At 42.7% G+C, this 26,910-nt stretch overlaps 1 protein-coding gene across 17 annotated transcripts in view; it reads left to right on the plus strand.

Annotated features, from left to right (window-relative positions):
• MTSS1 (MTSS I-BAR domain containing 1) overlaps nucleotides 1–25,935 on the plus strand; it is a 127,415-nt gene extending 101,480 nt beyond the window's left edge. For 2 of the 17 annotated variants that reach the window (XM_054815333.1, XM_054815336.1), the window contains 9 exons: nucleotides 5,107–5,264; nucleotides 6,536–6,643; nucleotides 7,591–7,688; nucleotides 9,678–9,888; nucleotides 17,590–17,709; nucleotides 18,731–18,925; nucleotides 20,993–21,157; nucleotides 21,524–21,686; nucleotides 22,968–25,935. In XM_054815333.1, the coding sequence (XP_054671308.1) occupies nucleotides 5,107–5,264; nucleotides 6,536–6,643; nucleotides 7,591–7,688; nucleotides 9,678–9,888; nucleotides 17,590–17,709; nucleotides 18,731–18,925; nucleotides 20,993–21,157; nucleotides 21,524–21,686; nucleotides 22,968–23,665 (1,916 nt within the window). In that variant the 3' untranslated portion in view covers nucleotides 23,666–25,935. The remainder of the gene's footprint in view (nucleotides 1–5,106; nucleotides 5,265–6,535; nucleotides 6,644–7,590; nucleotides 7,689–9,677; nucleotides 9,889–17,589; nucleotides 17,710–18,730; nucleotides 18,926–20,992; nucleotides 21,158–21,523; nucleotides 21,687–22,967) is intronic. The other 15 variants (XM_054815343.1, XM_054815345.1, XM_054815338.1 and 12 more) reach the window with 11 other exon arrangements.
• Nucleotides 25,936–26,910: the final 975 nt, after the last annotated feature.

A 26,910-nucleotide genomic window follows, 5' to 3' on the forward strand; every position in this document is an offset into this window, starting at 1 on the left:
GATTTATTTTCTTCTCGCATCTAATTGGAACACTGTAAAAGAAGAAAATCAGTATTGTAGATAAACCTCTGGTTTATTTTAGAAAGGGTTTAACGTGAACTGATAAATCATGTCACAGTTGGGAGAGAAGTTAAATGGAATAGACACGTCATCAAGGTGATGTTCAAATCATTGTATATCTTACTGTTAATGACTTTTAAAGTCTAGAGCTTAAAGTCCTTAGTGTTGTTCTTTGTAAACCTGTGATCCAAGTCCCCCTTTTTTCTGAAAATCGCATGCACCTTTCTTAATCGATAGATTAAGATAGATAAGAAATCAGTATATTGAACTTCATGCTGGGGAAGGGGTGGAAATCAGCATCACAATTGTCTCCTCTTCTGCTGCCTGATCACATCTCAAATCTGTTTAAATTGGGGTTTCAGTTGTATTGCAAATTTAAAATAGCTGCCTTGAGATCTTCTTGCGAGTGAAACGCAGTGTTTCTGAATTTGAGAGAAATAATCATACCTCCACTTGTAGGTGTAATGATGTAGGTGTTGCCCTTTGGAGAAGCCCGGATTGATCAGATCGGGAGACTCTTAACGGAGGCGCCTCAGCTGGGCTCCTGGAGCTGGGCACTGCAGTGCATGCCGCTTGTCCCCTCTTTTGAAACCACACTTTGTGTTTTTCCTGGTTTTGTAATTCAGTCTGGAAGTTTCCTTTGGTAACTTGGAACTTTTCTTTTAAGGGATAACTTAGCATTTTTGAATGTTAGCAGCTGATTCAGATATCCAGTAGCCACCGGGAAGACTCAGATTTGCCAAAGGGGTCTGAAGTTAACCCCAGCAATGAGGTTTTCCACCTTTCTGTAAACGGAGGCAGAATTCTTCTGTTCTCAGCCTAGTTTATTAGTTTATTTGCTGGCTTGACAGTGCAGAACTTAAAGGGGGTTATTCATCCTGGAAGATGAAGCAGGTGGATGAAGCTCTTGTGAAGAAAGTGATGAGGGAATTAATGACTTGGAGCCTGCATTGGTTGTATGGGTAGAGGTGTGCTCAGCGTTGTCTCATACAGTGTAAATTCTGTCACTCTGTAAGGTGTCCGTGGAGAATATTCGAATTCTGTGCAGACACCTGAAAAAAGTGTGAGGGAGCACTCTTTAAGTGAGAATGTGGAAAATAATAATTTCACCAATATTTGCTGCATTACTTTGTCAGTAACAGCATTAACTTTAGCAGTCAGACTTGCTCTGAGAGCATCATTCTCCTTTGCTGTTGCTGACAGCTTTGCTAGTTTAAGTCGTCTTATAAAATATAGGCATGAAATTGGGTTGAAAGTCAGATTTACCTTCATTTTTTCTTCTTAATATGTTTCCTTTACTAAAGTTCTTTTTGAACAATGGTTATTTAAGAAGCTGCATGAGGCTTTCAGCTGGGATTCACACAGAACACTGTAAATCTGAGGTTTTAACGCATGTTGGTCCTGTAAAGCTCTTGCACGTCATGGTAATGATGTGAAGCACCTGCACTGAAGGTAACGTATTAAGACTGTCCTTGGAGTAGCGACGGATTCATGTTAATATTGCTGAGAAGCAGTTCGGCTCTCTGCAGTTCATTAGCTGTTACTTGTCTGTGTCAAGCCACAAGTCCTCAGGCTGTTGGAGCATGGTGCTGTTGGAGAAGTCAGTCCACAACTTCTGGTCCTGTATTTCTGCTCCTCTCCACAACACCAAAGCTCCACTTTAAGAAAGGGTGGATTTGAATTTCTCCTCAGTTTTCAGATTCTTGACTTGTTCTTCCGAGTGCAACTGGACACGCTCTGCAGAACCATCCCTACATCCTGTTCATGTCTGGCTGGTTGCAGACCAGAGACCTGTGACGACATTTGATGCTTTTGACCATTTCTAATACTGATTGCTTTGGTGGGTCATCCAAACCTGTCCGCAGCTGGGGTATGAGTGTCCTTCCAGGTGCACTTTTACAGCTAGTCCATGATGAGACTGTTCTGGAACTATTTTCTGTCATTATGACAGTTGTGTTGGTTTGGAAAGGTTTTTGAACCTAAAGGCCAGGACAGAATAATCAATTGCTGGTGTTCCTTATGAAAGTGTGCCTCATGTCCACAGCAAAAGTAGCGCAATCAGTTGTCAGGGATGCCATAGGCAAGTGGCCTTCCCCTCATAATTCAAAGGGAAAAGAACTGCATTGCTCTCCAGTGGTTGATGTTCCCTTCTGAGATAAGTAGTGGACTCAAACGTTTGAGTGCAGGAGCAAGGTGGGTGAGGAGCAGAGGTGATGGCCCTCACATCCTCAGAGTCCTCTGGGTGCAGGAGTGCTGTCAAGGGGCTGTGCTCTGCTCTGCTTAGCAAAGGAAACTGCTTACATTGGGCAGAGATCTCATTCCTCAAATTCCCAAGCTGTCTGAGCGCCATGGGAGGCAGCTGGTGATTCAGGGAGTGGGAAGAGTTATGCCTGGTTTCAAAAGACTTGCTAGATTGATGTCTGCATTATGGAGCTTTCAAAGGACGTTAATAAAGCTTTCCTGCTCCAAAAAGATGAGTTGCAAGGAGGCATCAGAAGGGAGCTGTATTCATGCCATGTAAACATCTGACTTCAGTGCCTCAGTAAATGATTCACCTGAGCTTGTTTCCTCTCTGAATTATACCCCGGACAGCTTGTGTGTTTTCACTGACTACATAGCTGCCCAAGAGCCATAGCATAAAAACGGGTCCGTGAAGGTAGCGGTGAGAAGATGGTATGTCTGTTTATGTCCTGACTCATTTAAAGGAATAAAATGGAAACTTTGTAGAGATACAGAGGATGTTGGAGAGCAATGCAGTTTTACACATGCTTTTGCCAAAGACTTAAAACAGTATCTTGAGCTGTTATCAAAGAGCTTGAACATTATCCTCAACTTTGTTGAATTGAGTGATTTACACAGGTGTAAATGAGGTTTATTTTTGCCCTATCTTTTGGGTGCTCTTGTTGCTCTGGTCCAAGATGCGGTGCTCTGTGAGTTCTCTGTAAATTACCAAATTCACAATAATGAACCCTCTTTATCAATGGAGTCCATTTACTTTCAGAGTGTGTCTTCTCACTGCATAGGCGAATGCATTTAACAAGGATTTACTGCGTTAAGTGCATGATCATATGGTGGAACAGCTGAACATTTTACAGCAGTTCTCCAGAGCTGAACTAATGAGTGTGTGATTTAGTTCTCAACTAATATATTTTGCATTTGGTACATCCATGGTAGTGAGTCAGTATCTAGGTTTAAACAACAGGAATTTATTTCACCTGTTGTAATTTCCAGGCAGCTCTCAAAATAAGGGGTCTGAGCAATAATGCAAGTCTTCGTTTCATAAGGAATTTGAAAGAACAACTGCACAGAATTACATAACGTTTAATTGCTGCATCTGATTGCAAAGAAGAGTATGGGGAAGGGCCTGGAGTGTACAGGATGGTCTTCAGGCAGAAGAGCCCAGTTTGTCTCCTAAGGATGACAGGCAAGAAGGCATGGCACCTTCAGGGAGTTATCCAAAACTCTTCTATAACTAGTTGCTGGCAGATGCTAATTTTGAAAGAGGAAGCAGATGACTGCAACTTCAGTCTTTTTTTTAAAGGTATTTACTTCCAAAACCATTTTATGACCATATTGCACCAGTCAGCCTGATCTAGAGGATCAGACAGCGGGTGTTGCTGCTGGCAGTTCGGTACCCAGGTAACCGTGGCGGTGGCTGAGCTGGTGTTGCACTGCATGTGGTTCTTGGAGGATGCATCTCAGAGCTCTGCCTGCGGGTATCTGTGCAGTTTTATCTGGACTACCTCTAACTCTGTAGAGAGGAGATTTGGATGTATCCAGTCCGTAATGCCACTAAGCCAATGTGGTTCTCTTTGCTTCCACCCCTGCTCTCTTTCCTGCGGTTCTGGCTGTGTATTAGTGCAGGGGAGCTGGTGACTTCACCTCGCTCTGGAGTATTGAAGAAATACGTATGATAAGAAGGGAAAGGTTTTCCTTTGTAACTCTGACCTTGAGTCATCTACATTGTGTACTACACACCTCAAGAGAGTTTTTGCTTCCTCTCCCTCATAGCTTTGTATCCTCCATGCAGAAAGGTTTCTGTCCATAAAAATTTATTTTGGGTAGCTGCTTGTAACTCACCCACCACGTTTCAACGTTGTCATCCTGGTGTTTAGCAACAGTGGTATGGGTATGGACCTGGCAGACTTAATTTGTATGTGATGGTGTTTCTGGGAGGTTGCAGACAAATTTGCGTAACTGAAGTTCTTCAAAATATTTAGAGGTGTAAGCTGCATGAAAACAGCTTGCAACTGCAGCAGTGTTGACTCAGCAATACTATGGCTAAGCAGCAGCTCTTCATTCCTAGAGGAATGAAATCTTGGCACGATGTGGAGTAAACATTTGGTGCAGGATTAGGTATTTAACTGTCACAGAAACTTTTGGTATTATGAGTTGACTATAATTAACACAGGGAAGCTTTTTGATTGCAAACATTGGATTTGGTTTTGGGGTTTTTTTTCCCACAGTCAAATACTGGACATTAATATATTTCAGATGTTGATAGGTTTTGGGGGTTTGGACTTTGGAACAAAGCTGTTTTATCAGCTGCTTGTGTAAAGTACTGGAATCCATTGGTCTAGTGATGTCCCTAAGATCATCTCAGTAGGAGATTGTTTCACTCATTTAGTGACTCTACAGAGTTGTCATTAGGACCTTGCTAAGCTCAAAAGTAGTAGGGAAGAGCAGTGTACCTGGGGTTAGTGATTAATACCCTCCCAATTAGTAAGATGTTGATTTTCAGCAAGGATGATGTGAAGGGTTTTTACAGCTAACGATTTGAGAAAGTCCTTATGTGAAATGCTGTCTTTGACTTGTTGAAACCTTTGGAATTGAGCTGGATTTCTATTCTATGCAGAAGAAGAAAAAAAAATGCTATGAAATGCTTGATTTAATGGGGCAGATACTCCTCCTAATTTGAATTAAGGGAAAATGCTGGTTGAGACTCGAATTACAAAAGCACGGTCTGGCAGCAGGGAAAGTAAGGTCTTCCTCTGTGGAGATCCACAGTTTTGACAAAATGTACTCTTGTTTGTTTCCTGCATACAGGACGGGGTGACATTCAGCCCCAGTTGGATAGTGCTTTACAAGATGTCAATGATAAGTACCTGCTGCTTGAAGAAACCGAGAAGCAAGCTGTCAGAAAAGCTCTGATTGAGGAGCGCGGTCGATTCTGTACTTTCATCTCGATGCTGCGGCCCGTCATAGTAAGAGCTCTCTGTTTTAAGTCGGTACAATTCATGGATTGGATAAGTGGCCAAAACCCTCTGAAGAGAGTAGCTTGTTATGTCTAAGGAATGAATCTCTAGAGCTATAGAAACTAGCCAAAATTCAGCCTGCATCTCTGCCTAGGAAGCGGCGAGAGTTGGGCTCTTTCTTGCAGGCATTCAGAGTAATTCGGGGACCGAACGAAGACACTGAATGATTTCAGGATGACTAATGGGAAAACAATGGACACAAAGACTTAAGTGGGCTTGAGTTCCCTCTGCATACCAACCTGAGATATTGCTAATGCAGTTTTTTTCACTGCTTTTTTTCTTAACATCACATTTTAATATAAATCTTCCTCACTCCTACTCCAGTGCTAGGATTGATAAATGTTTCAAGACCTCCCCTGTGTATATAATGACATTATCTGACAGATTGCAGGCTGCTTCCATGCAGTTTTCTGGCAGCTCTTTTCCACCTACATGACAGCTTTTTCAGTTCATTGAAAAGGTTTAAGTATATTTTCATAATCTCAGGTTGTCTGAAGGCCGGCGATGAATCGTTTGTGGCTTTGTGCAAGCATGATGCATTTCTGAAGGGTCTCCAGCGTACTGGGAAAATGTTCCCATGCTTGTTTACAAAGAGCGTCAGTCTCAACAGAAAACCATGGTTAGAGAATTGAGGAGGTGATGGCTGAGCAGGAGGGGGTGAATTGCAGACTCTGAGGACCTGGATGAAATTACCATGGTAGCTAAGGGATTACTATGGTAACTTACAGTGCGGAATCTTCTGAGTTAGCTGTTGATGTAGCTTGAGCCAGAATGAATCATAGATGTATTAATGGTCTATACCTGTACAGCGCCTTTATCTCAAAGTTTCCAAAAACTAGCAAAAAGTACAAGTGTAACACCTGTTTAGGTTCAAGGTTAAAATCCTTAGGGCACATTAGTGAGGATACATTGAAAAATTAAATCTTTTCCAAATGCAGCAAAAATGACACTATTTTTCTGAAGATGTCACAAAAAGAAGGCTGAGACTTACTTATTGATGAGAGAAAGGATTTCTGGGCCTCAGAACTTAAAGCAATCTTAAAGTAGTTATAAAACTCTAAATTAATATTTCCGACCCTCTTTCATAAGTAGTGAGTGCTTAATGGACAAAGAAAAAGCAGCTCCACTGGGCATTGCCACAGTCATCAGTTGTATATTGTGTTATGCGTCTGATTTTTAAAACCAAGGCTGTAATTAGCCTTTCTCTTTTGTCTTTTCAGGAAGAAGAGATATCAATGCTAGGAGAAATAACCCATTTACAAACCATTTCAGATGACCTGAAAAGTCTCACCATGGATCCACACAAATTGCCATCTTCAAGTGAACAGGTTAGCTCTTGTTACCTGGAAAACATTTATTTTATTTTTTTTGTAGCTTGTACCAGTTTTCCTTTTGTGTTACGAGGAATATTCACTAGAGCATTTAGTGACAATGTTACGTTTTGTAGATGCTTCACTGCAGCAAGGTAATTTTTAACATAAGCAATTTTAAAAAAAATTATTTTGAAGTACCAACGGAGTGCTCCTGAAGTATTTGGCAAGACCAATGTGAAGTGGTAACAGTAACACTTTGAGGTATATGAAGATGCCCAGTTTCTGCTGAGGGTACATGAAGAATGAATGTCATCCCCTCACCCTACATTTGAGCATCCCTGTCTTTATGTGGTCTCGAGATTACTGGGCTTAGATAGCTTGATGGAGTCTAACATTTGAGCATTTTTCCATGCTGTCCTTAAAATGCATAGGAAAATGTCCATCTTTAAGGGACTCCAAATAGGACCTTTTTCTCCAACACTGCTGCATGAACTCAGTTTTCTTCTCATACCTTAATCACCTAGTGACCTAGAAGTGTAAAGGAGGGAAGCCCTGCTGTGGTTGAATATTGGATCTTTGATTAATTTTTTAAAATGTAACAGTTTTTCAACTCTAAGGCTATAATAGTTTTTTTAAGGGGAAAAAAACCAAACGAAACCAGCTTACAGCATGGATAAAATAAATCTCCAGTTTACTTTTTAAAGATTTTTCCATTCAAATCTGAACTTCCCTTCTGTGATAGCAGCTCTAGCGTTGAAGTATGGTATTTCCTGGAAAGCCAAGGATGAAGCTAACTGTCCTGTGTAATATACACAGCGTAATTCTGGAAGAGAACTGAGACTGGGTCATGTGGCACTGAAAGTTTGTAGTGGTGACGAATGTTGTATGACAAGCAGATGCTTTCTGTTAATAGGGGAAAAAAATTTTCCACGTCCTTGATGCTATTGATTATCTTTCATCAGGTAATTTTAGATTTGAAAGGTTCTGATTACAGCTGGTCTTATCAGACTCCTCCATCCTCTCCCAGTACTACCATGTCCAGAAAATCTAGTGTTTGCAGGTAAGTAGACTGGTAATATTTCATTTTAACCTGTTTGGGGGCAAAGGGAGGCAAGTTCAGACTGTGGTATGGATTTGTATGCATACTTAAATCTTAAATAACAACTCTTAATGAAATCAGTCCCTCATGGTCTTTATCTGTTTAAGTGTGCGACTGGGAATATTAAAAAGGATGGGCATGACTGAACAACTTTAAAACTCAAGACAACTTGAGGATGCTTTTGATTCAGTTCTCTTGAATCTGTTTCAGATCAAAGAGCAGACTGTACTGATCTAAGCTCTGAGATTGTTCATTCATAATTTCCTTTTCTGTTTTTCATGTGATGACTTTTTAGATTATTCTAAGTAGCTGTTACTAATCAGTAAGTTAAACTGTTTGAAAAGGAAAAACATCCTTGGCAATTACCCTATCAGTCTGGTAGATGGAAATGCTTTTTTGATACAAGTTTTTTTTTTACTGTTTAATGCTGTATAATGCTGTCCTGAAATATGTTGAAACACTGGATTCTGTCTATGCTTTCTCTGTAAAAACTGTTTTCTCTCAAAAAACAGTTTATGAGCATGTTGCCCCCATACCCTGCTGTCTACATTTACTCTTTCCTTTTACTGAAAAGGAAGATACCCTATTGTGTATTCTGCTCAACACCTTTCTAGCTGCTCTCAAATTATTACCTTTTAGTTTGCCTTATGAATAATGTACTACAGGTTCCCTGTGTATGAGCAAAGTTACCTATAGCATGTCAGAGCAAGTGAACATGACTTCTTCTATGTACCTACTTGTCTCTGCATGCCGATATATATAAAAAAAATTCAGTACTTTTATATATATATGTGAAAACATGCATATTTAGAGCAATGAGCACAGGCTTAAAGATGCAATATCCTGAAGCTGTAAAAGAAAATGGCAAAAAATCCATCATCTGTTCCCAATGAACTTCATCTTTTTGTGTGGTAAAATCTGTATGGCAACAGACTGTTGTGTATAAGGCAGAGCTCCTCTTCCCCTGCTCAAAGCCGGCTTGTACATCTTTTGTGTACTTAGTATTTGTGAACAGGAGGTGCAGTCCTCGCCCATGTATCATTTAGAGCCATCCCTTCAGCTAGTCAGTGGGCTCCTGCCAACGAAGGTAGGAAGCTGCCTTCACATTAGTGCATCCTGCTCAGCCACCCCAGCAGGAAACTTCAAGGGCTCCCACACTGCGGCTGGCATGTTGCTGCTGTCATTTGTGGATACTGGAGATTAAAAATCAATCTCTTTGTTTGAAAAATCAAATTATTATTTTTCATGGATATTAATTTGGGTTTTTAATTCTCTGATCATCTTTCTTACTAACTAAAGTTACATACCCAGAGGCTTGACTTCACTCAATATGCCATCACATGCTTTTTTTCTGGTAGAAAGCCTTCATGTGAGCAAAACTTGTCCCAGGTACTCTGAAGCCTGGGGTTTCAGCAATGCTTTCAAAAGTCTCACACATTGGCCTGCTGACTGACTGCAGCGGCATGCCTAGAGGCAGACTTTTAGATGAACTGTGATGCCTTTGGACCCCCTGCTAGAGATGCCATTGAAAATTTGGGCCATGGTGCAAGAGCAACAAGGTTTAAGTCAGGAGAGAGCCATCAGCGGACATTGTTTGTGCCGGTGCTGTGCAAATGCTAGAGAGGGCATGTAGTGATCCCTTTGTCCCTAACCTGACTTTGAACTCTGAGTGGTTACAGAATTTGATGATTTGAGTGAAAATCAAGGTAAAATGCCATTTTCTCTCTGGTCACAAGGGATACTGCAGCTGCTTATGGTTCTTTACTGATATATATGTGCATATATATATATTTAAATTTAATTTGTCAACTTTTTTTCTTTTCCGGTTTATGCTGCCTGTTGCTAGAGACACGTGGAATGTTAATTGTACTGTATATGGGTCTCTCCCCACCCCGCCCTTGTGTCTTTTCCTCTCCCCTTTCCTTTCTTTGTTCCTTTTGTCTCTCACAGCAGTCTGAACAGCGTTAACAGTAGTGATTCCCGGTCCAGTGGCTCGCACTCGCACTCACCTAGTTCACACTATCGCTATCGCAGCTCCAATCTGCCTCAGCAGGCACCCATGAGGCTGTCCAGTGTGTCCTCCCATGATTCTGGATTCATGTCCCAGGATGCTTTCCAGTCCAAATCGCCATCCCCCATGCCACCAGAAGCACCTAACCAGGTACGTGCAAGCATGAGAACAAAAACCTGAGCGTGAGCTGGACTCTCTAACTCAGCTCACTTTTCACAAAAACGATCTGGTGTGGTTTTGGGGTACCTTGGAGTCAGGTTAAACACTGAGGGTAAGGTTTGTTTCACTGCACTTCATCCATCTAAAAAGTTGGGCCTCTAGCTGGAGCAATTTATGCTGCTTTTGCAGTTAGCACTGAAGAAAGGGATGAGTCACTCTCAGGGGATTTGGTTTTCACTCTGGCCCTGGAGGGAGCCTAGATGCCTAACTTTCAGATACATACACACAAGAAAGAGCAAGAAGTCCCACCACACAGGAGGGAATGAATATTCACTTTACCCACAGAGGTTACCAGTTAGTATCCTACACAGATTGCAAGTTGTTAATATCTGGCAGCTGTTTCCTGTTTAATGGACAAATAACAGTGCCAGAACAGCCTTCTGACAGCCTTGGTATTGATACTGGTGGCTTCAGCAGCAGAGAGACTACTTTTATTCCTCCCCTGCAAAAGGCCTGGAATACTGAAAATGCCATTAGCAGTATCATGAAATTGGTTTTGCCATTTTTTATGACATCCCTTTCTGTGGATAGGCTTGCTCTTTTTGACTCTCAGTAATTTGCAGAAATAAGGTTTCTGCATGAAAATGAGAGGTGTGTTTAATTCTTTATGGAACTCATAAGAAATGAGCATTTGTGTAGTCCTGAATCCCATCAAACTTAAGAGGATTTCACTATAAATACAAGCAGAACTTTTCCAGAGCATTTTTTGGTCTGCAGAAGGAAGTTGCTGCTCTATTTGTTCATGGCATCATTCCTGTAAAAACTAGCTGGCCACCTGCAGGCAGAGGTTTGCATGCCTCCATGGCATGTATCTTCCAGCACCTGAATTCTGCTTTGGGGTTTTTTTAATAAATCACATGGCAACTGCAATATTTTTTTAAACAAGGCTGAACTGCCATCTCGCATTGTAAATCCCATCGTAAATCTTAGTTAGAACTGAAGTGGACTTAGTATCCTGTTGTTGAGAATCGCTTATTTTTAATACACCCTGAGGTCACTGGAGGAGATTGTCATTTAGTTTAATAAATGCAGTTGCACTCCTTCTCAGGTGTTGGGGAGTAGATGGTTTTGTAGGCAATGATAACTTTAATCCTCACAACCAGCAAGCAGCCAACAATTTCAGTGTTAGCAGTTACCAAGTGCCATCTGCACACTTAAGCTACTCCTAGACCACCTTTGGCAGCACACAGACCCGTACTTTTTGCAGAACATTTAGTAAATAGCACCTTAAGTGAAATTTTTAGGGTATCATCAAAACCAACACTGATTCATTTAAGCTTGGAACATGTTCTGAAGGAAGGCGCAATAGTTTTTTTAATATATTTACCTCTTTCATTTTAATAGAAATGCTTTGTTTTCAAACGAATGCATCTTCTGCCTTGTCCCCAGTCTGGACACATCAGCATTTTTTTATAGATGACGTCCTGAAGAACTTTGTGCACACTAATAAAATGAATGTTTTGTTTAGATTGGCTATGGCTAACCTAAGTGAAATGCAAAAAAGTAAATGAGCAATAATAAAGTAAACTGGAATAGTAACAAGGTAAGGAAGTTGACTTTTAAGATACATACATCAGTTACACATGCTAGCATCATCTTTGGTTTTCATAGTATCCACTGCACCTGCATAAAAGGGCGGTAATCTACATGATGATGCTATGTTTGCAGATGAGGACGTAACTTTGCAATAGCCCTTAGCATGGAAAAAACCCAGCACCTCTCTTTGCAAGTTCCCCCATTCAGCAGGGGAGAGAACTTAGGCCGGTATCAGCTGGCAGAACATCCTGAAAGTTGATGGGAGTCATGCTGATTTGCACCAGCTAAGTTCATACGCTTTCACCTCATTTTAGAAACTGTCCATAAAGTTGCAAACTGATCCAAGCATCACTTGAGCTATCCATGAGCTGTAGAAGGCTGCAGCAGTGTGCCGTTGACTTGACAAGTGTAGTGTGTTGGTATAACAAATAGGTATGTGCTCTGTATGTCTCTAGTTCTGTATACCTTTACGCAGAGGAAAAGGTAACAGATCATTGCCTGGCCGCTTCATCTTTGCTTAAGTGTCTTGCTTTGTGTGTTCAGCACTAAGTAAATTGTGTGTGTTGTGCTGACAGAAAATTGTGATCGTGAGCTTACCGAGAAGTTCAATTTACAGCGTTATTTCATGTTGTGTGTCTCTAACCAACTGACAGATCTTTCTTGTGGTATCGTGCTTTTGAGGCTCGGTGGTGGGTGGGGAGGAGCAGCGATACAGGCTGCTGACTGTTTGTAAAACACTGATGTCATTGTTTCTAGTAGTGACACTGAGGCAGCAGAAAAGCAAGCTCTGGAATCAACAAAGGAAATTAAAAGCTATATATCTTGCGCAGGTGGACACTTTGCTGATGTTTGCTAGCTACATGCTGTGGCATCTACTGACAGCAGTAGTTTTGAAGGCAGCAAAATCTATTTTCTTTTAATAATTGATTTAAAAAAGAAAGGAGAAGGGGGCTACGTAAAATTCCCATATTATGGGAATGAGAATATATGAGCTATGTGAAGCTTTTATGCTCTCACCTACCATAGAATCATGGAATCACAGAATGGTTTGGGTTGGAAGGGATCTTAAAGATCATCTAGTTCCAACCCCCCTGCCATGGGCAGGGACACCCTCCATGAGACCACGTTGCCCAAAGCCCCATCCAACCTGGCCTTGAACACTTCCAGGGAGGGGGCTGCCACAACCTCTCTGGGAAACCTGTTTCATTTTAGACAAGCAAGTGTCACTGAAAGTTAAACTGAATTTATTCAAAATGACAGATGGGGGAAAAATATCTCAGACAAAGAATAAGTAGAGATTTAAACAAGAGACAGACTATACAGATGTCTGGCAAAATGAAGGCTGCTTTTCAACCTATAGTTGCTGAGTAGTAAGTCTTTACAGTTATCACACTCTGCACAGACAATAGGAAAAAGAGCAATTACAAATGCGCTTACTCTGGTTTAATATGGTTCCTTTTCTGCAGCGTTGCTGTTAACATCACTGGGAGTGAATGTGTTAGCCTGTAACAGATAGCTGTACATGCGCAAGGTCACTGTAAAATGCTTTAATCTTAATTAAGCATATTTGGGTATAGCTGAACAGCTGGAAGAACTTCACAGGTATCTTTCTGGAGTGGAACAGTTTCTCTAAATGCCAGATTTGAGGTCAGCCCTGGCCAGCGTTGCCCACGGCATGTACTGGAACCACGTAAAGCCCTTGACAGACCTGCTGGGAGCACAGAGCAGCTCTTGGGTGGATTTGAACATGGCTGGTGCTGCTAAACCCACACATTGCCCTATGTAGTAGACAATCTGAGGTCTGGGGGTATCTCCGATGAAGTAATATGGTAGTAGCACAGTTATGTTTGATTTAGGAGGATGATAATAGAAGGATCCACTGGACTTGGAGTGAGCACACATGGGGGAAGCAATTTTACAGTTGGATTTTAGAGGCTGCTTATAAATTTGTCAGCATGAAAGCCAGGGGAGAGAAAGAAGCAGATGAAGAAGAGGAAAAAAACGATGTGCTGTCAAACAGCAGAGGACTAAGTCTTTATTGTTAGAATATTCTGGAAATCGCTTTCCCTAAACAGTCAAGTAGAGGGAAACTGAATGTGAACTTGCTTCTGCATGTACAGATTAGCAAGCTGGAAAGATTCTGCTTCTGGGGAGATTCCATTACTTGAAATAGCTTGAAGTTAGAATAGGGGAAATGTAGTTACAACTATTCAGTTTTTCATGTAAATTAATAACTACTCCCAAATCAGATGTTAAAAAAAAACAAAACAACAAAACCAAGAAGAACTGAAATGCATCTGTAAATTACCATCAGGTATTGGTTTCTCCTAAATTTCCTTTTTTTAAGTTAGGTTTCCGAACAGTTTGTCCCTGACTAGAAAAAAGGGGCTCAGTAGAGACATGTTCCTGGAAGTGAGACAAATTGAGGAAGCAACCTCGAGTTGCTATCCAAAGCTTTTTGAAAAGCAACTGAGACATCTTCCACTGACTGTAGAGGGACACGGGACCAAGCTCTTCATTAGGATTGGATCTCCTGGGAAAACCTTGCCCAGGAAGCTCTGTCTAGTAGTTGTTGAGGAAGGGAAGGGGTTAAGAAAGCAATAGTATATTTGAATGGAAGACATAGCAAACAAAGGATGCAAGTCATCCAAGATAACAGCGGTCCTTTTATGGGTTAGTAGGACAACAGATGGAAAATATAATCATACAGTAGCCAAAAATACAGCTTTTTTTTTTCATATATATATCCTTGCTGGAATTCCTACGTACCACACCAAGCAGCAGGACACTGTTCAAGAGCAAGCCGTGGCACAATGTCTGAGAGACCAGATACCAAGCTACATATGTATAACATACATTTGAGGAACTGGTTGTTACTGTACAGAGCTCAGTTTTAGCTTTCTGCTGGTACTGTTAATTTTAAGCTTTTTCTCAGAAGGGATGGTTTGAGAGCAGAGCAGAATCACCATTATCGCAGCCGTGGAAAAAAAAAGAATCTCCCGGGGTTAAAATAGCTAAAATGAAAGAACTAATTTTAAAAATTATTCAAACTAAACAATCATTTTAAAAAGGAATTGACTAAAAAAAAAGTTGAAAAAATCCCATGGTCAAATTTTTCCCTCAATGGGATGTGGAGTAGAAATTGCTCTGCCCAGCGTTTGCCTGTGCGTGTGCTCCCAGGGGTGCGTGTGCTGGCGGGTGTGCATCTAGAACAAGCACTCAAAAGTTTGGAGACTTTTTGCCCAAGCAGTAACTGTGCAGTTTCTGTTTTCAGCCCCTCGTGTACTTTCTGCTAAGAAATGAAGGGTGGTCTGTGCTTCCCACACCTGGGTCCCACCAGTCGAGGCAGTTTCTGCAGGCTGATCCCGGCAGCCTTTGACCTGCTGCCACTCACACTTTCTTTACACTTTTCCTTCAGGATTTCAGTATTCTTCTGCCTCCCTCTCCGTCATTTTCTCACTGTTACAATCCTTTTTTAGCACTGAGTTAGTGGGAAAGTCCTTTTTTTCATCTTTTTTTCACCTTGGAGTCACTTTATTGCAAAAATAAGTTCACCGCTTCCAGTCTTTTTTCCCCCTGTGCCAATTAAATTGAACAATTCTTTGCATTCTTCAGAATTTGCATTTTTGGCCTTTTTTCATTTATTTGCTACATGCAGCTTTGTTGCTAATAAACCTCATTTATGACCCATTTCTACCATTACTTGACATAATCTCTTGAAGTTTCAGGCTTTTCAAAAGGAATAGTGTATTGGGTGCAAACTCCAAATTCTCACTTGTCATCATCAGGGCATCTGCAGAAAACGAGGTGGTGTGATACAGTATTTGGAACTCAGATCCTTCGCTGTCCTGCCATGTGCAGAGTGTGCAGACCCAGGAGGGTCTTTCAGGCCATAAACATGAGGTTTCAGAAAGCATTTGCTGAAATTACATTTTTCCTCTCTTTTTTTCTTTTTTTTTTTCCCCTGGCGAAAGTGTAACACTAATGTGAGTGTTCTCATGGGGCTTTTCAAACAGTTTCCTTTGCTGAGCTATCTAGAATGTCAGGCAGAACTTGGAGATGTAGTCTAAAAGCTAATTTTCTATAATGTATTTTTCTCTAAAGATAGAAAAAATAGGCTCGTTTCCATTCAGTGTACTGCACTTATGTCTGATGGCAGTCAACTGCAGCTTCTCTTTGTCAGTATTCTTATTTTTGGAGGTTTTTCTCCTGTAAAAGGAGCTGCATTAAGTCAGGAATGTGACAAGTTCCACAAAGCATGAAGCCACCGCATCATCGGGTACCCCACTGCTTAGTTTTCACTTCTCTCCTTAATAGCAATATGTCATTTGTTGTAGTTTCTTCTGATCTTATGTTCACCTCAACTCTCACTGCAATTTGAATGCAAGCCTTGTTAGCTGAGTGTACTTGTACTCTAAGCACATTTGACAGGTCACCTGCAGATCTGATCTCATGTCAGCAGAAGATGGGATGTGTGTTATTTCTGTAAGATGATCCACCACATTACATGTTTTCTTTTTTAACAGCCCTTGCAAAGTTTCATTTAAATCCACAGTTTGCTAATAAGCTCAGGATGCTGATACTATATTGGCTTCCAACAGCCCCAGCATCTTCACCAAAATCCTTGTGGTGATGGCATCCCATCTCGGGAGACTGACATCTTTCCCCTAGGCAATTAGCTAGACATTCCTTATACATAGCTTCTGGTGAGCAGTGAGACAACTTCTGGGTGTTAGCAGTAATATTTATTGCAAACTCACCCCAAGATCTCATCTGAAGTTAACTGATGAAATTTTATTTCAGATGAGATTTCCCTTCCTCTTCCAAATGTCATTCCTAGAAATCTGAGGCTTTGCTACACAAACTTGATACAAGAGCGCATCCTCTGCTGTCAGAAAATAAAATGTCGGGGATATCATTAGATAGACTTGCTTCACAGGTCGTGGACTACCAAAGGATGAATTAGTCTTGCTAGTGTTGAATTTCCTGACAATGAATAGAGCTCAGGACTGCCCTGACAACTTTGCCAGTACTCTTGGCCATTTCCAAGCACTCGGTTGGACCTGCACGCACATCCCTACCAAGGGTGATGCCACTTTCGAGGGGGAGATGTATAATAGCATTGTAGTTGGTAGAATAGTCCACATGGTTACTCACCTTGGCCTGCCTGCAGAGGAGTTAGATGCTGTTGTAGAGGTCTTACAGCAGCAAATGTACGTAAAAGTGTGCAACAAAAATTGGAAGAGAAGTTGCTAGCTAGGAGCAAAATATTTGAGGTGACTGATGGACACTATGTCCTGTATTTTCCTTCCCTCTCCATCCAAGGCCCTGATATTTTCTCTCTCTGCTGTTAAGAGGAGGTGGGTGGCAAGCACATGCTACCATTTATGCATGCAGCAGAGTACATGTACCTTCATAGCGACTGCTGGGCAGAAAAGTTTGAGTCAGAGTGCTTTTGGTGTATGCATACTACCCGCAGAGGCGCATGCATACAGATAATGCACTTTGGAAACCTCCAGCTTTGGTGAGTATCACTTCTTTCTCTGTTCCCTAATATTTGAACTCAGTTGAGCTTTTCACAAGCACTTTTGCAGATCAGAATATCCGAGAACTTGTGAATGTAAGTGATGTTTGCTGCTCCATGTTTTCAATCTAAACTTTGTGTCCTTGAAGTACTGATGATCTGCTTTTCTGTATAAATCAGTTGTCTCGGTATATTGCATGTTTGGACCGTAGGTGCCCTCAGCTCCCTCAGCTTTTTGCTCTGAGACAGCTAACAGAATTGAGATGCTGAAATTGCAATGAGGAGTTGAGATTGCTGCCTCGATTCCCTCATTCTCAAGCAGCGTGGCAAGTTCTCGCATTAAGCAAATGGCTTGTTTTGTTTCTCATAGATTTCCTGAACATTAGCAACGGTTTTGAGCAGTTTCTAATTGATTTTTAAAACCCTAACCCTTTGCTTCTCTCATCCTTCCCTCTCTCCTGTGTGTGTCTCTGTGTATGTGCTTTTTGTCTTTTTTTTGTGTGTGGTTTTTTTTTCTTTTTTGGTGGCTTGTGTATCCTTTCCCTGCGTTGCGGTGCTGTTTTATGCTGCAGAATTCGTCCAGCTCTGCCTCTTCAGAAGCCTCTGAAACCTGCCAGTCAGTGAGCGAGTGCAGTTCCCCCACCTCAGTCAGCTCAGGCTCCACCATGGGGGCTTGGGCCTCCACAGATAAGGTGAAAAACTTCATCTCAAAGACATACAAACCTACTAGCTCGTTATCCAAACCCAGCAACACTTGGACAAACCAAACCCAAACAAACGTGCATGGGATGCAGCCAGGATTCCTCCCTGTGAAGATGAGAATAGGAACTGTTGCACGCTCCCTTAGAAGGGAAGGTGTTTGAATAAGCTACAGCAACGCTTGCCTTTAAACTAGCTGCTAGGGGGAAGCTGCAAATGGGGCATTTTACAGAGGTCGTTTTCTGAGTAAACCTCATTGTCCACCTTTTCTACTCAAAGAAATTGTGGAACGCAGCCCAAACCCAACTGGTTGCCTAGCAAAGAGCATCTTGCCCAGGTTGTACTGTTCGTGGCTTCTCCCCTCTCCCTCTGTGCACGCATCACACTGAGCAATTGGGGTGTGCCTTTGACCAAAACAAAAAGGAAAACAAAACGCACATGGTTGTAATAAATGGTGGGGGGATACGCTCTGAGTCAGGGGAGGAAGCGACAGCGGTCTCTATTCTCATCTGGTAAATCCTTGCTGTTGTTTTTTTCTTTTTTTTTTTTTCTTTTCATATCATCACACAGCCAGAACACGTCATTTTCAAAGGCTGTACGCTTTCCCTCTCTGTCCAGCTACATAGAATAAACGCCACCAATGCAAATGCCTCCAGTATTGGAAATGTTTCGTTTCTATGTCCGCAGTCTGCAGGGTACCCAAATTGCAAAGCCTGTCACAGTGTGCCGCTTTCGTGGACAGAAGGCAAAGCTGCTCAGCCTGGAGACAATGACGGCTAGAGTGGTGTCTGAAATTTGTTATACCAAATAACAATTTTCAAGCAATCTCACTTCTGAACCAAGCATTGTATCAATTTTCTGTTGTTTATTTGCAGCAAAGCTAAGATTTTTCTTTCTTTTGTTTTAAGATACAGAAGTTTTCTCCCTAGAACGTCAGAGTCACAGTATATTTTCATATTCATTCTGTTTATATTAATTTCTCTGTTTTTGTTTGTTTATTTGTTTCGTTTCCAGTTGTCTAATGGGTTTTATCACTGTAGTTTATCAAGTGACCCATCCGTAGCTTCAGTTGGTGCAGGTCCTTTCCCTCATTTCCCGCCTGTCTCCCGCGCGTGGACTCGGGCTCCCTCAGCCCTCCTTCCAGACTACGTTCATTATTACACCATTGGGCCAGGCATGTTACCATCATCTAAGATCCCTAGCTGGAAGGTTTGTGTTCCTTTTGTTGTGGCAGTCCTCACCTCCTCATACCAACAGTGTGCGCACGGTGGTTGTTGCTACCTTTCGATCCATGTAATTACTCGTTGATTTGCTCTGTTTAATATCACTCTGAATGAGCATTGCATGGTGATAATCAGAGAGCTGAAATCCAGTAGTGGATATTTCTGAATGACTTTGTCTATTCTGGCACTGCCTAAACCATGTTAAAGCTGACAACACCTAGGTAGGAAGGAATAGTTTAACTCTGGAACATTGGTGAAAGCACTCTGGGCTCTATTCAGCGAGAAGAGAGCTTGTGTAGCACCGACAAAGCACTCACTTGAGCAGGGAAGTGCAGGCTCGGCATCCAGTTGGCTTAGTGAAACCAGACGTGGAACAACAGGATGTTCTCACTGCGGCAGCTGTGCTTGGCCCCCACCTTGGCCATAGGCAGGCACGCTCTGGTAGATCAAGCTGGAGCAGTTTAAGAAGGCTCTCGTCACCAGGTGAACCCAAGTGATGACTGAAGCTATCCTAGCTTTACTGCCACGGACTGACAGCGCTCACCCAGCTTGTTCTTGTTCTTGTCTCTGGGGTGAGACCACCAAAAGGGTCAAGAGTGCAGTAACTTCTTTCAGTTGCTCCAGCTGGATCTGCAGGGATCTTCCTTGGCATCAAAATGTCTCTGTTCTGCTTTTCCCGTGGGAGACTCTGCCCCGGAGCAAGGGGAGAAGGTCTCTTGTCTGTTGTCCAGAATCTTCACAAGGCTGATATGCAGTTGATCGTAGCTGCACAGGTCTTAGATGCCTGTGGATGGTTATATGATCCTGCGTACGTGCCATGGGACCTTCTTATACACATAAATTGAGATATCTTGTTGCAGATCTCCCTAATCTCTCTCTCCAGCAGCTGGAGACTGTTGAGACATGCACACAGGGTGGCCACAGTGGTCCTGGGGCTTCGGGGTCGTTGGTTGTGTCTATGCTAGAAGCGCTTTGCCAATATATTTTACAGCAGAGACACACCTGTTAAGGCAAAGCAGAGTTTCGTATGTGTTACTAAAACCAAAATACCTGTCTGCACAGGGGGCTGCCTTGCACTTCTCATGCCTGGGACTGAGACACGTCAGTAAAAAGCCATGGTGTGGTCTTAGCCCGTCATTAATTATTCGTTATTATCCTGTGCGGAGGCTGCCCAGCAGCCAGCTGCTGCCACTGGTGGGGTGTGTGGCCAGTGCTAATCCACAAACGGTTTATTTTTAAAGCACCCCTTATCTTGGTGAGGGAGAACTCTCTTGGGAGTGGGCTTGCCCCTGCGACAGTTCACATTTGGGGAGCTGCTGCTTAGCAGTGGTTCTGCACCCCAGCACAGCTCACTGATCCATCCTGCTCTTTGGGTGCAACGTGTGGTTTCTGGACACCCTCAGGACTTTGCTTAATAGAGCCCTGAGTGAATATAGCCCTCGTGGCCCGAGGAATTTCTGTTTCAAATTTGGCACCACTAATTCAGAGTGAAGTTAGTCTTTCTTCAGTACAGGTCATTATTGCAAACTAGATTTCAGCCAGTAAGTTAACTGAGAGATTACTCGAGTAACTTGCTCCTCTAATGTGTATCAAAAATCTGTTCAAGCCTAATTTTTCAGAACTGAAGACATGGGTAACAGCATGTAATATTAGAACTTGTGTCCATCTAGAACAGTTCATCGCTGATTGGACATTTATGTATACTTTCTGCTGTGTGCCAGTTTTCTTTGCATTTGAATTTCTGAAAATACAGGCTTTAACACAATGGATTTTCATTTAGAGAAAACCATAGAATTAAAATGTTAAATATTTTCATATGAGAACACTCAGGTAGAATAGGAAATTTAGATTCCCTTTAATAAAGGAGATGATAGGGTTTATAAGTGAAGATTTTTAATATCCTCAAAATTAATTTATTTATGGCCTTATTCAGAAATGCATATCCAGTTTGATACATAATCTGTTGCATTAAAATTGACCTTTTGCATATTTTTACTTGTAATTAAGGCACACTTGCTGATGAAAGCTGTCACTAACAAGCACATTTCTGTAGGACTGGGCCAAACCAGGCCCATACGATCAACCAATGGTGAACACACTGCAACGTCGCAAAGAAAAACGCGAACCAGATCTCAACGGAGGAGCTCAGAGCGGACCACCCGTGCCCGCTGAGGAGGCCCAGAGACCTCGGAGCATGACGGTGTCAGCTGCCACAAGGGTGAAGCTCTAATCTCGAATATGCCGTTTGGTGCAAAGGAACCGGATGTGCTAGCTCCTGCCAATGCTTTTTTTGCCGTGCTTCATGTTGGCACGTGTTTATCTGACAAGCAGGACTGGTGGGGGTGTTGGGGTGGACAGCGGAAGTGACGCGAGCGTGAGAAAATGTGCCGTTGGGTACTGGCATTTGCAGAGCAACGGCACCCAAAGAAGCGTCTGTTTCTTTGAAGCCCTAGCAAATGGTTGGACACAATCCTGTTGGGTTGTGATGGTGACAAGCTCTGCATGGGAGGAGAGACAGCAAAAAGTCGGTGAAGACTGATGAACCCTTCTAGACATAATGAGTCTCCTTTCTGTGTGTAACCAGCAGGGTGAGGAGATGGAGGCCTGCGAGGAGCTGGCGCTCGCTCTGACGAGAGGGCTGCAGCTGGACACCCAGAGGAGCAGTCGGGATTCCTTGCAGTGCTCCAGCGGCTACAGCACCCAGACAACAACTCCGTGCTGTTCAGAGGACACGATCCCATCTCAAGGTACCCATCCAAAAGATGTTCTTTTGCAGAGCGTTCCCAGCCTGGCCGTCGTATGCTCACCCCTTGGTGCCAGGGAGCTACGTTCCAGCAGCTATCGCTCACTGCCTCTGTAGTCAGTTGGGGAGAAAGGGGTGGACATTGCTGTTGTGAAGTTTTTTCCAGCTTGGAGTGCAGCCTGGGTTTATTAACTAAATAGAAAACTGGATTGCTGCATAGTGCACTGAACAGTCGTATTTTATTGTGCATTACTGGAATGAGTCTTAGCTTAAGGATGCACTGTTTTAAAGGTGGTGCTGGAATTACATTTCAGGGGTTAAGTGGAATGACACTGGTATTGCATCAGATACTTCTTGTGGTAGCAGTATCCTTTCAGAGCTATTGTCTTAGCAAATACGCACTCATGAGCATTGCTTTCTTGCTCCGTCAGTACTCTGAATCTGCTCTTGGTTTCCCTTTGTGATGCTTTTATTTCCTAAGCAGAAATTGTCATAACTGGAAAAAGAATCCATTGGCGACCTTAACTTGGGCATACCTGGGAAGCTGCAATAAGGTGTTGGGCTTTGTACCCTGTGTCAGAACCAGCAGCAAGCTGAGAGGGACCGAGTTTGGTGTTCGCAGTTCAGCCACCGCCTTGTTTGCTCAGCTGAGGTCAATTGTGCTGTGTGGTCACGAGAGGCCGTAGGGCTTGCGGAGGGCCTAGCTTGGCTCAGCGGTTACGTGGAAAGGAAGGAACCCAAGGCAATTATTAAAGCTGCAGCTGACAGAGCTGACAGCTGGGATTTACTTTGTTTGCAAAATAAGCAAATTTGCTGCTGAAATCACTGGTACACAGTCCCCTGAGCCCCGCATTGCCTAGTCTAAAGTGCACTGGTTTAGTCACTGTTCTAAGTATTTCTATCTACAAGCGGTAGCATATGGCTTGTAGGATGCTGGTTTTGGTATCTTAACATTGGCAGCAAACACTGAGTCTTCGTTACTTAATGAGTTCTTTTCAGCGAAGGTGCTGAGCGCGTACAGTGCTCGTTCTCATTCACACGAGATGTGGGCACCCTGCAGTTGTAGCGTGGGTCTGCTGTAGTGCCTGCCTGCAGCCACGCTGTCTGAATCTTGGTCACAGTATCTCAGGCTTCCTTCCTCCTAAAGGTGAAACCTCCCTTAATTGCTGCTGACCTCTAGGCTTTTTTGGTTATACACACTTTTTTGGTTATACATACTTCAGACTTAGTGGCATGGCTCAGCTGTCTTCTCCAGCTTGTCCCTAACACTGTCTTTTGGCATCAGTTTCAGATTATGATTATTTCTCTGTGAGTGGTGACCAGGAGGCAGAACAACAAGAGTTTGACAAATCTTCCACCATCCCAAGAAACAGCGACATTAGCCAGTCCTATCGCAGAATGTTTCAAACCAAGCGTCCTGCTTCCACCGCAGGTCTGCCAACCACGCTTGGACCAGTCATTGTCACCCCCGGCGTTGCCACCATCAGACGGACCCCTTCCACCAAGCCTTCGGTCAGACGCGGCACCATCGGTGGAGGTCCGATTCCCATCAAGACGCCTGTGATTCCTGTCAAAACACCGACTGTCCCCGATATCCCAGGGGGGCTGCCTGGCACCCTTGCTGGGACAGAAGAATGTCCTGAGCAAAGTCCTGAGTCTCTGGCAGCAGGAGACGGTGGGCAAGGTGTCACCAGCATGCCCTCATCTTCATGGAGTGGACAAGCATCTGTCAACCCTCCGCCATCAAGCCAGAAACTGAGCGCTGGTGACGAGCAGAGGCAAGCGGTTCCCGAGGGCGAGGGGGAAGAAAGCGACCGGGATGGTGTCGGCACCCTCGCGCCCGCAGACCAGCCGGAGCTCGACCCCGGAGAGCTGAGTCCTGGGGACGTCCCACAAGGTGAAGATATGCTGAACGCCATTCGGCGTGGTGTCAAACTGAAGAAGACAACCACGAATGATCGCTCAGCACCTCGTATTTCCTAGGAGTGGAAAAGCTGCCAGAGTACTAGCCGCCGAGAAGGAACTGTGAGAAAACTAATTTGTCTCTATCCATTCCAATCTGTAATCAATGAATTTTTTAAGATACTCGGTAACAGACAGTCTGAAAGTACTCTAAAAGAGAAAACAAGGTGAAAGAGCGTAGTAAGACATAATCTTCACTGGTGTTTTAATTTGTAAATATCAATGATTTTTTTTCTGCATTTTTTTTGATCTAAGTTACACTTTTAATTTTTTCTGAAGGTGCCAAATCCCATTTACCTTTTTTATAACTCTCTTTGTAAAGTTTTAAATCATAGGAGAAAAAAAAAAAAGTTGAGTAGTTAACTTCAGCAAAGGGATTTAGTGAAAATTTGGCTTTTTTGCAAGCTTTTGTAGAGCGCCTTGTAATAGTGAGGTTCAAAACAAAACACAATAACGGGACTTACTTTAAAGTTGAAGTCAGGCTGTAAGGAAGAGATCCTCATTTAAGTATTAAAAAAAAAAAACCACATTTGAAAAGCAGGAATAAAAATTGACAATAAAAGCAATATATAATGCAAGGAAGAAACCTGCAGTTGGTAGAGTATTCAGGGGGTAGTGGGGGGAGGGAGATGCCATCAAAATAGCAGATGCTGTTGCACAAAAGTAGCCTAGTAGGATTAATTACTAGTAGCTTCATGGTAAATGCATCAGAATAAGCCATATTGGATTGCAGTGTTTTGTTTCTGTAGGGTGTTTTAAAGACTGAGTTTTTTCCCACATTTCTTTTTAGACTGCACAGCAACAACTCTCAGTCACATGCATGCAGCCTTAACGGTGTAGGCTTGGTTCTTCCACCTTCACGTTTTGTTCCGCTCATCCTTTCACTGAATACAAACAAGGACGACAGGCTTAAGGCAGTTACAAATGTGAAAACATTTTTAAAAATGCAAGCAGGGAGTTCTTAGATATTATCAAAATGCCTTTTTCTGACTGTGCCCAGCAGGCTGGGCACCTTGGAAAGCCCAAATATTTTGAGAAAACACTTAACAATTTGACAGGTGTAACCAGCTTGTGATCTAATAAACCGCGAATGTTTCTTTCCAATACAGGGGCTTGTTTTTCTTAACTTCTTTTAAAGGGCAGTTGATTGGCTTTTCTTAAATACCGAAAAGAAAGGGGTGGGGGGTGGGGCGAGATACTGGTTTTTTGATAATACCGGGAGTCTGACCACTATATTCTCTTTTTTTGTACTTTAAGTCATGTTTTTTGGAACGCTATTGATAGAATTATTAAGAGTTGGATTTTTTCCTTAAAGTAAAAGTTATTGCTGCAATACCCGTCTCCTAAAGCTGATAGAAATATGCAGACCCCAGGGCACGGCACGCGGTGCGATCAGGCAGGCCAGAAGGATGCCGTCTGCCCGCCCACGGCAGACCCACGCGTGGACAGGCGCCAGACCTGCGCATACGGGATTGTTTAAACAAGCACCAAATAATAGCTACAAGGGGCTAGTTCCCACCACACACTCTGCAGATTTCTGTTGGCTCTAGACTTGCCTACATAACCTCTTATGCTTTAATACATAACTGCATTGGATGTGAAACTTCTAGTAACTGTGTAGTCACTGTGTTCTGTATAACATTTTACACTGCTGTGGTTGCTAACCTTTTTTTTTTTTTTGTTATGGCTTAAAAGCAAAAAGAAAAAAAAAGGCATGATTCTTAGAAAATATTAAACTTCCTTTCTTTGAAAAACAAGCTCCTTATTACAGAATATAACAAACAGTAGTGCCTGTGGTGTAGCCCACCAATCTTGATACAGTAGCTGATGCATTGTGCAAATGAGGCTTTGAGATGGTTTTTGCATAAACAAAAACTGCTAGGAGATAATCTCAATAGTTAAAAGTGTTATTTAAACCTTTGAAATAAATGGATGTAACTGTACCCGAGTACAGCTTTTCACTTGTTTAGTTCTTAAACGTTAGTATAATCAGTAAAATTTAATATAAAATGTTGCCAAATTCAATGTAGAAAGAATGTGACAAAACACTTTGGATAGTTCTATTGTTTGTGTTTTTGCATATTGTAAAAGCAGTGTCACAGCTAAAAATTAAAATGTTTCTAATGGTAAATTATTGTGGTTTAGTTGCTAGTTTGTACTGAGAGTTGACCTCTCCCTGTGCAGTTTTTTGTTCTAAACTGGTATAAATAATTGCTGTAAGTGTGTCTCCCTTCTACATTGTAATGATTGCTTAAGCCTACATTATAAATAAAGAACTGCTGGAAAACTTCTGTATTTCCGTTTTTGAAGACTTTCTGCTTCCAGAGTTTCGGATATCGCTGGTGCCCATCATCAGACTTCTACAGGTCATGCAGGTTCCCTCTGCGTGTAACAGAAGCAAGAGAGAATTAAAAAAATAAGTAAATAAAGCTGCATATCGCTGTGTTTACTGATGTGCACCAGAAGGGTAGGAACAGAGTGAAGGTGCAGTGCTAGCAATGGAAATTCCCATTAAATAGTAACGGACGGCGTTTCCCTGTCCCTCGCTGTCATTACCTGGCCAGGGAGCACAGGTAACTCTGTGTCTGTGCATCTGCTGCAGTGCTGGGCTGAGGTTCCTTCTGCCGGAGGAGGAAAATCGCTGCTGTCCACGCTGCCCGTGCTTACGGCCCCGATTTATCAGGCACACCACCAGCGCTGCCTCCTACACACCCCTGAGTGATTGGAGACTTTCTTTTGTTCTGCTTTCTCAGAAACAAAGGTAGAGAGGGGAGCACGTTGCTCCCACTTGCAGCTCCCACGCAGCAACCTCATTTATTTCCTTCCCACTGCGATACCATTTTTGTCCAGTGGTTTCATTTGTCACGAGAACGTTAAAGGAAAACTCAGGGTGCTTTGGCTGGAGGTATGTCCTGCCTCCAGAAGGGTTCTAGCTCCGTTCCCTGTCTCTCTGTGACTGTAGCTCACCTACTGCTTGGCCAGGCTCCCTCATTTTGAAGCGTATCCCTGCCACTTCCCTAGGGAATCTGGTTCACCTGCCGCTGCGCACACAAAATGTTTGTTGCGGGTGGTTTTTTTTTTGTTGTTGCTTGTAATGCTGGGATGTGGGGTACCCATCGTGTTACAAACATCCGTCAGACCTGCTTAGGGGTTTGTAAAAGTCAGGAGGGGCTTTCTGCTGTTTCCTAGCCAAAAAAATAATAATTGTGGTTGGTTGGCTGACTGAGAGGGAGCGTGCAAAAATCAGTCCTAATTAAAGAGTATTT

The sequence above is a fragment of the Grus americana genome, chromosome 2, assembly GCF_028858705.1.
Source record: "Grus americana isolate bGruAme1 chromosome 2, bGruAme1.mat, whole genome shotgun sequence".
In the NCBI taxonomy this organism is placed as follows: domain Eukaryota; kingdom Metazoa; phylum Chordata; class Aves; order Gruiformes; family Gruidae; genus Grus; species Grus americana.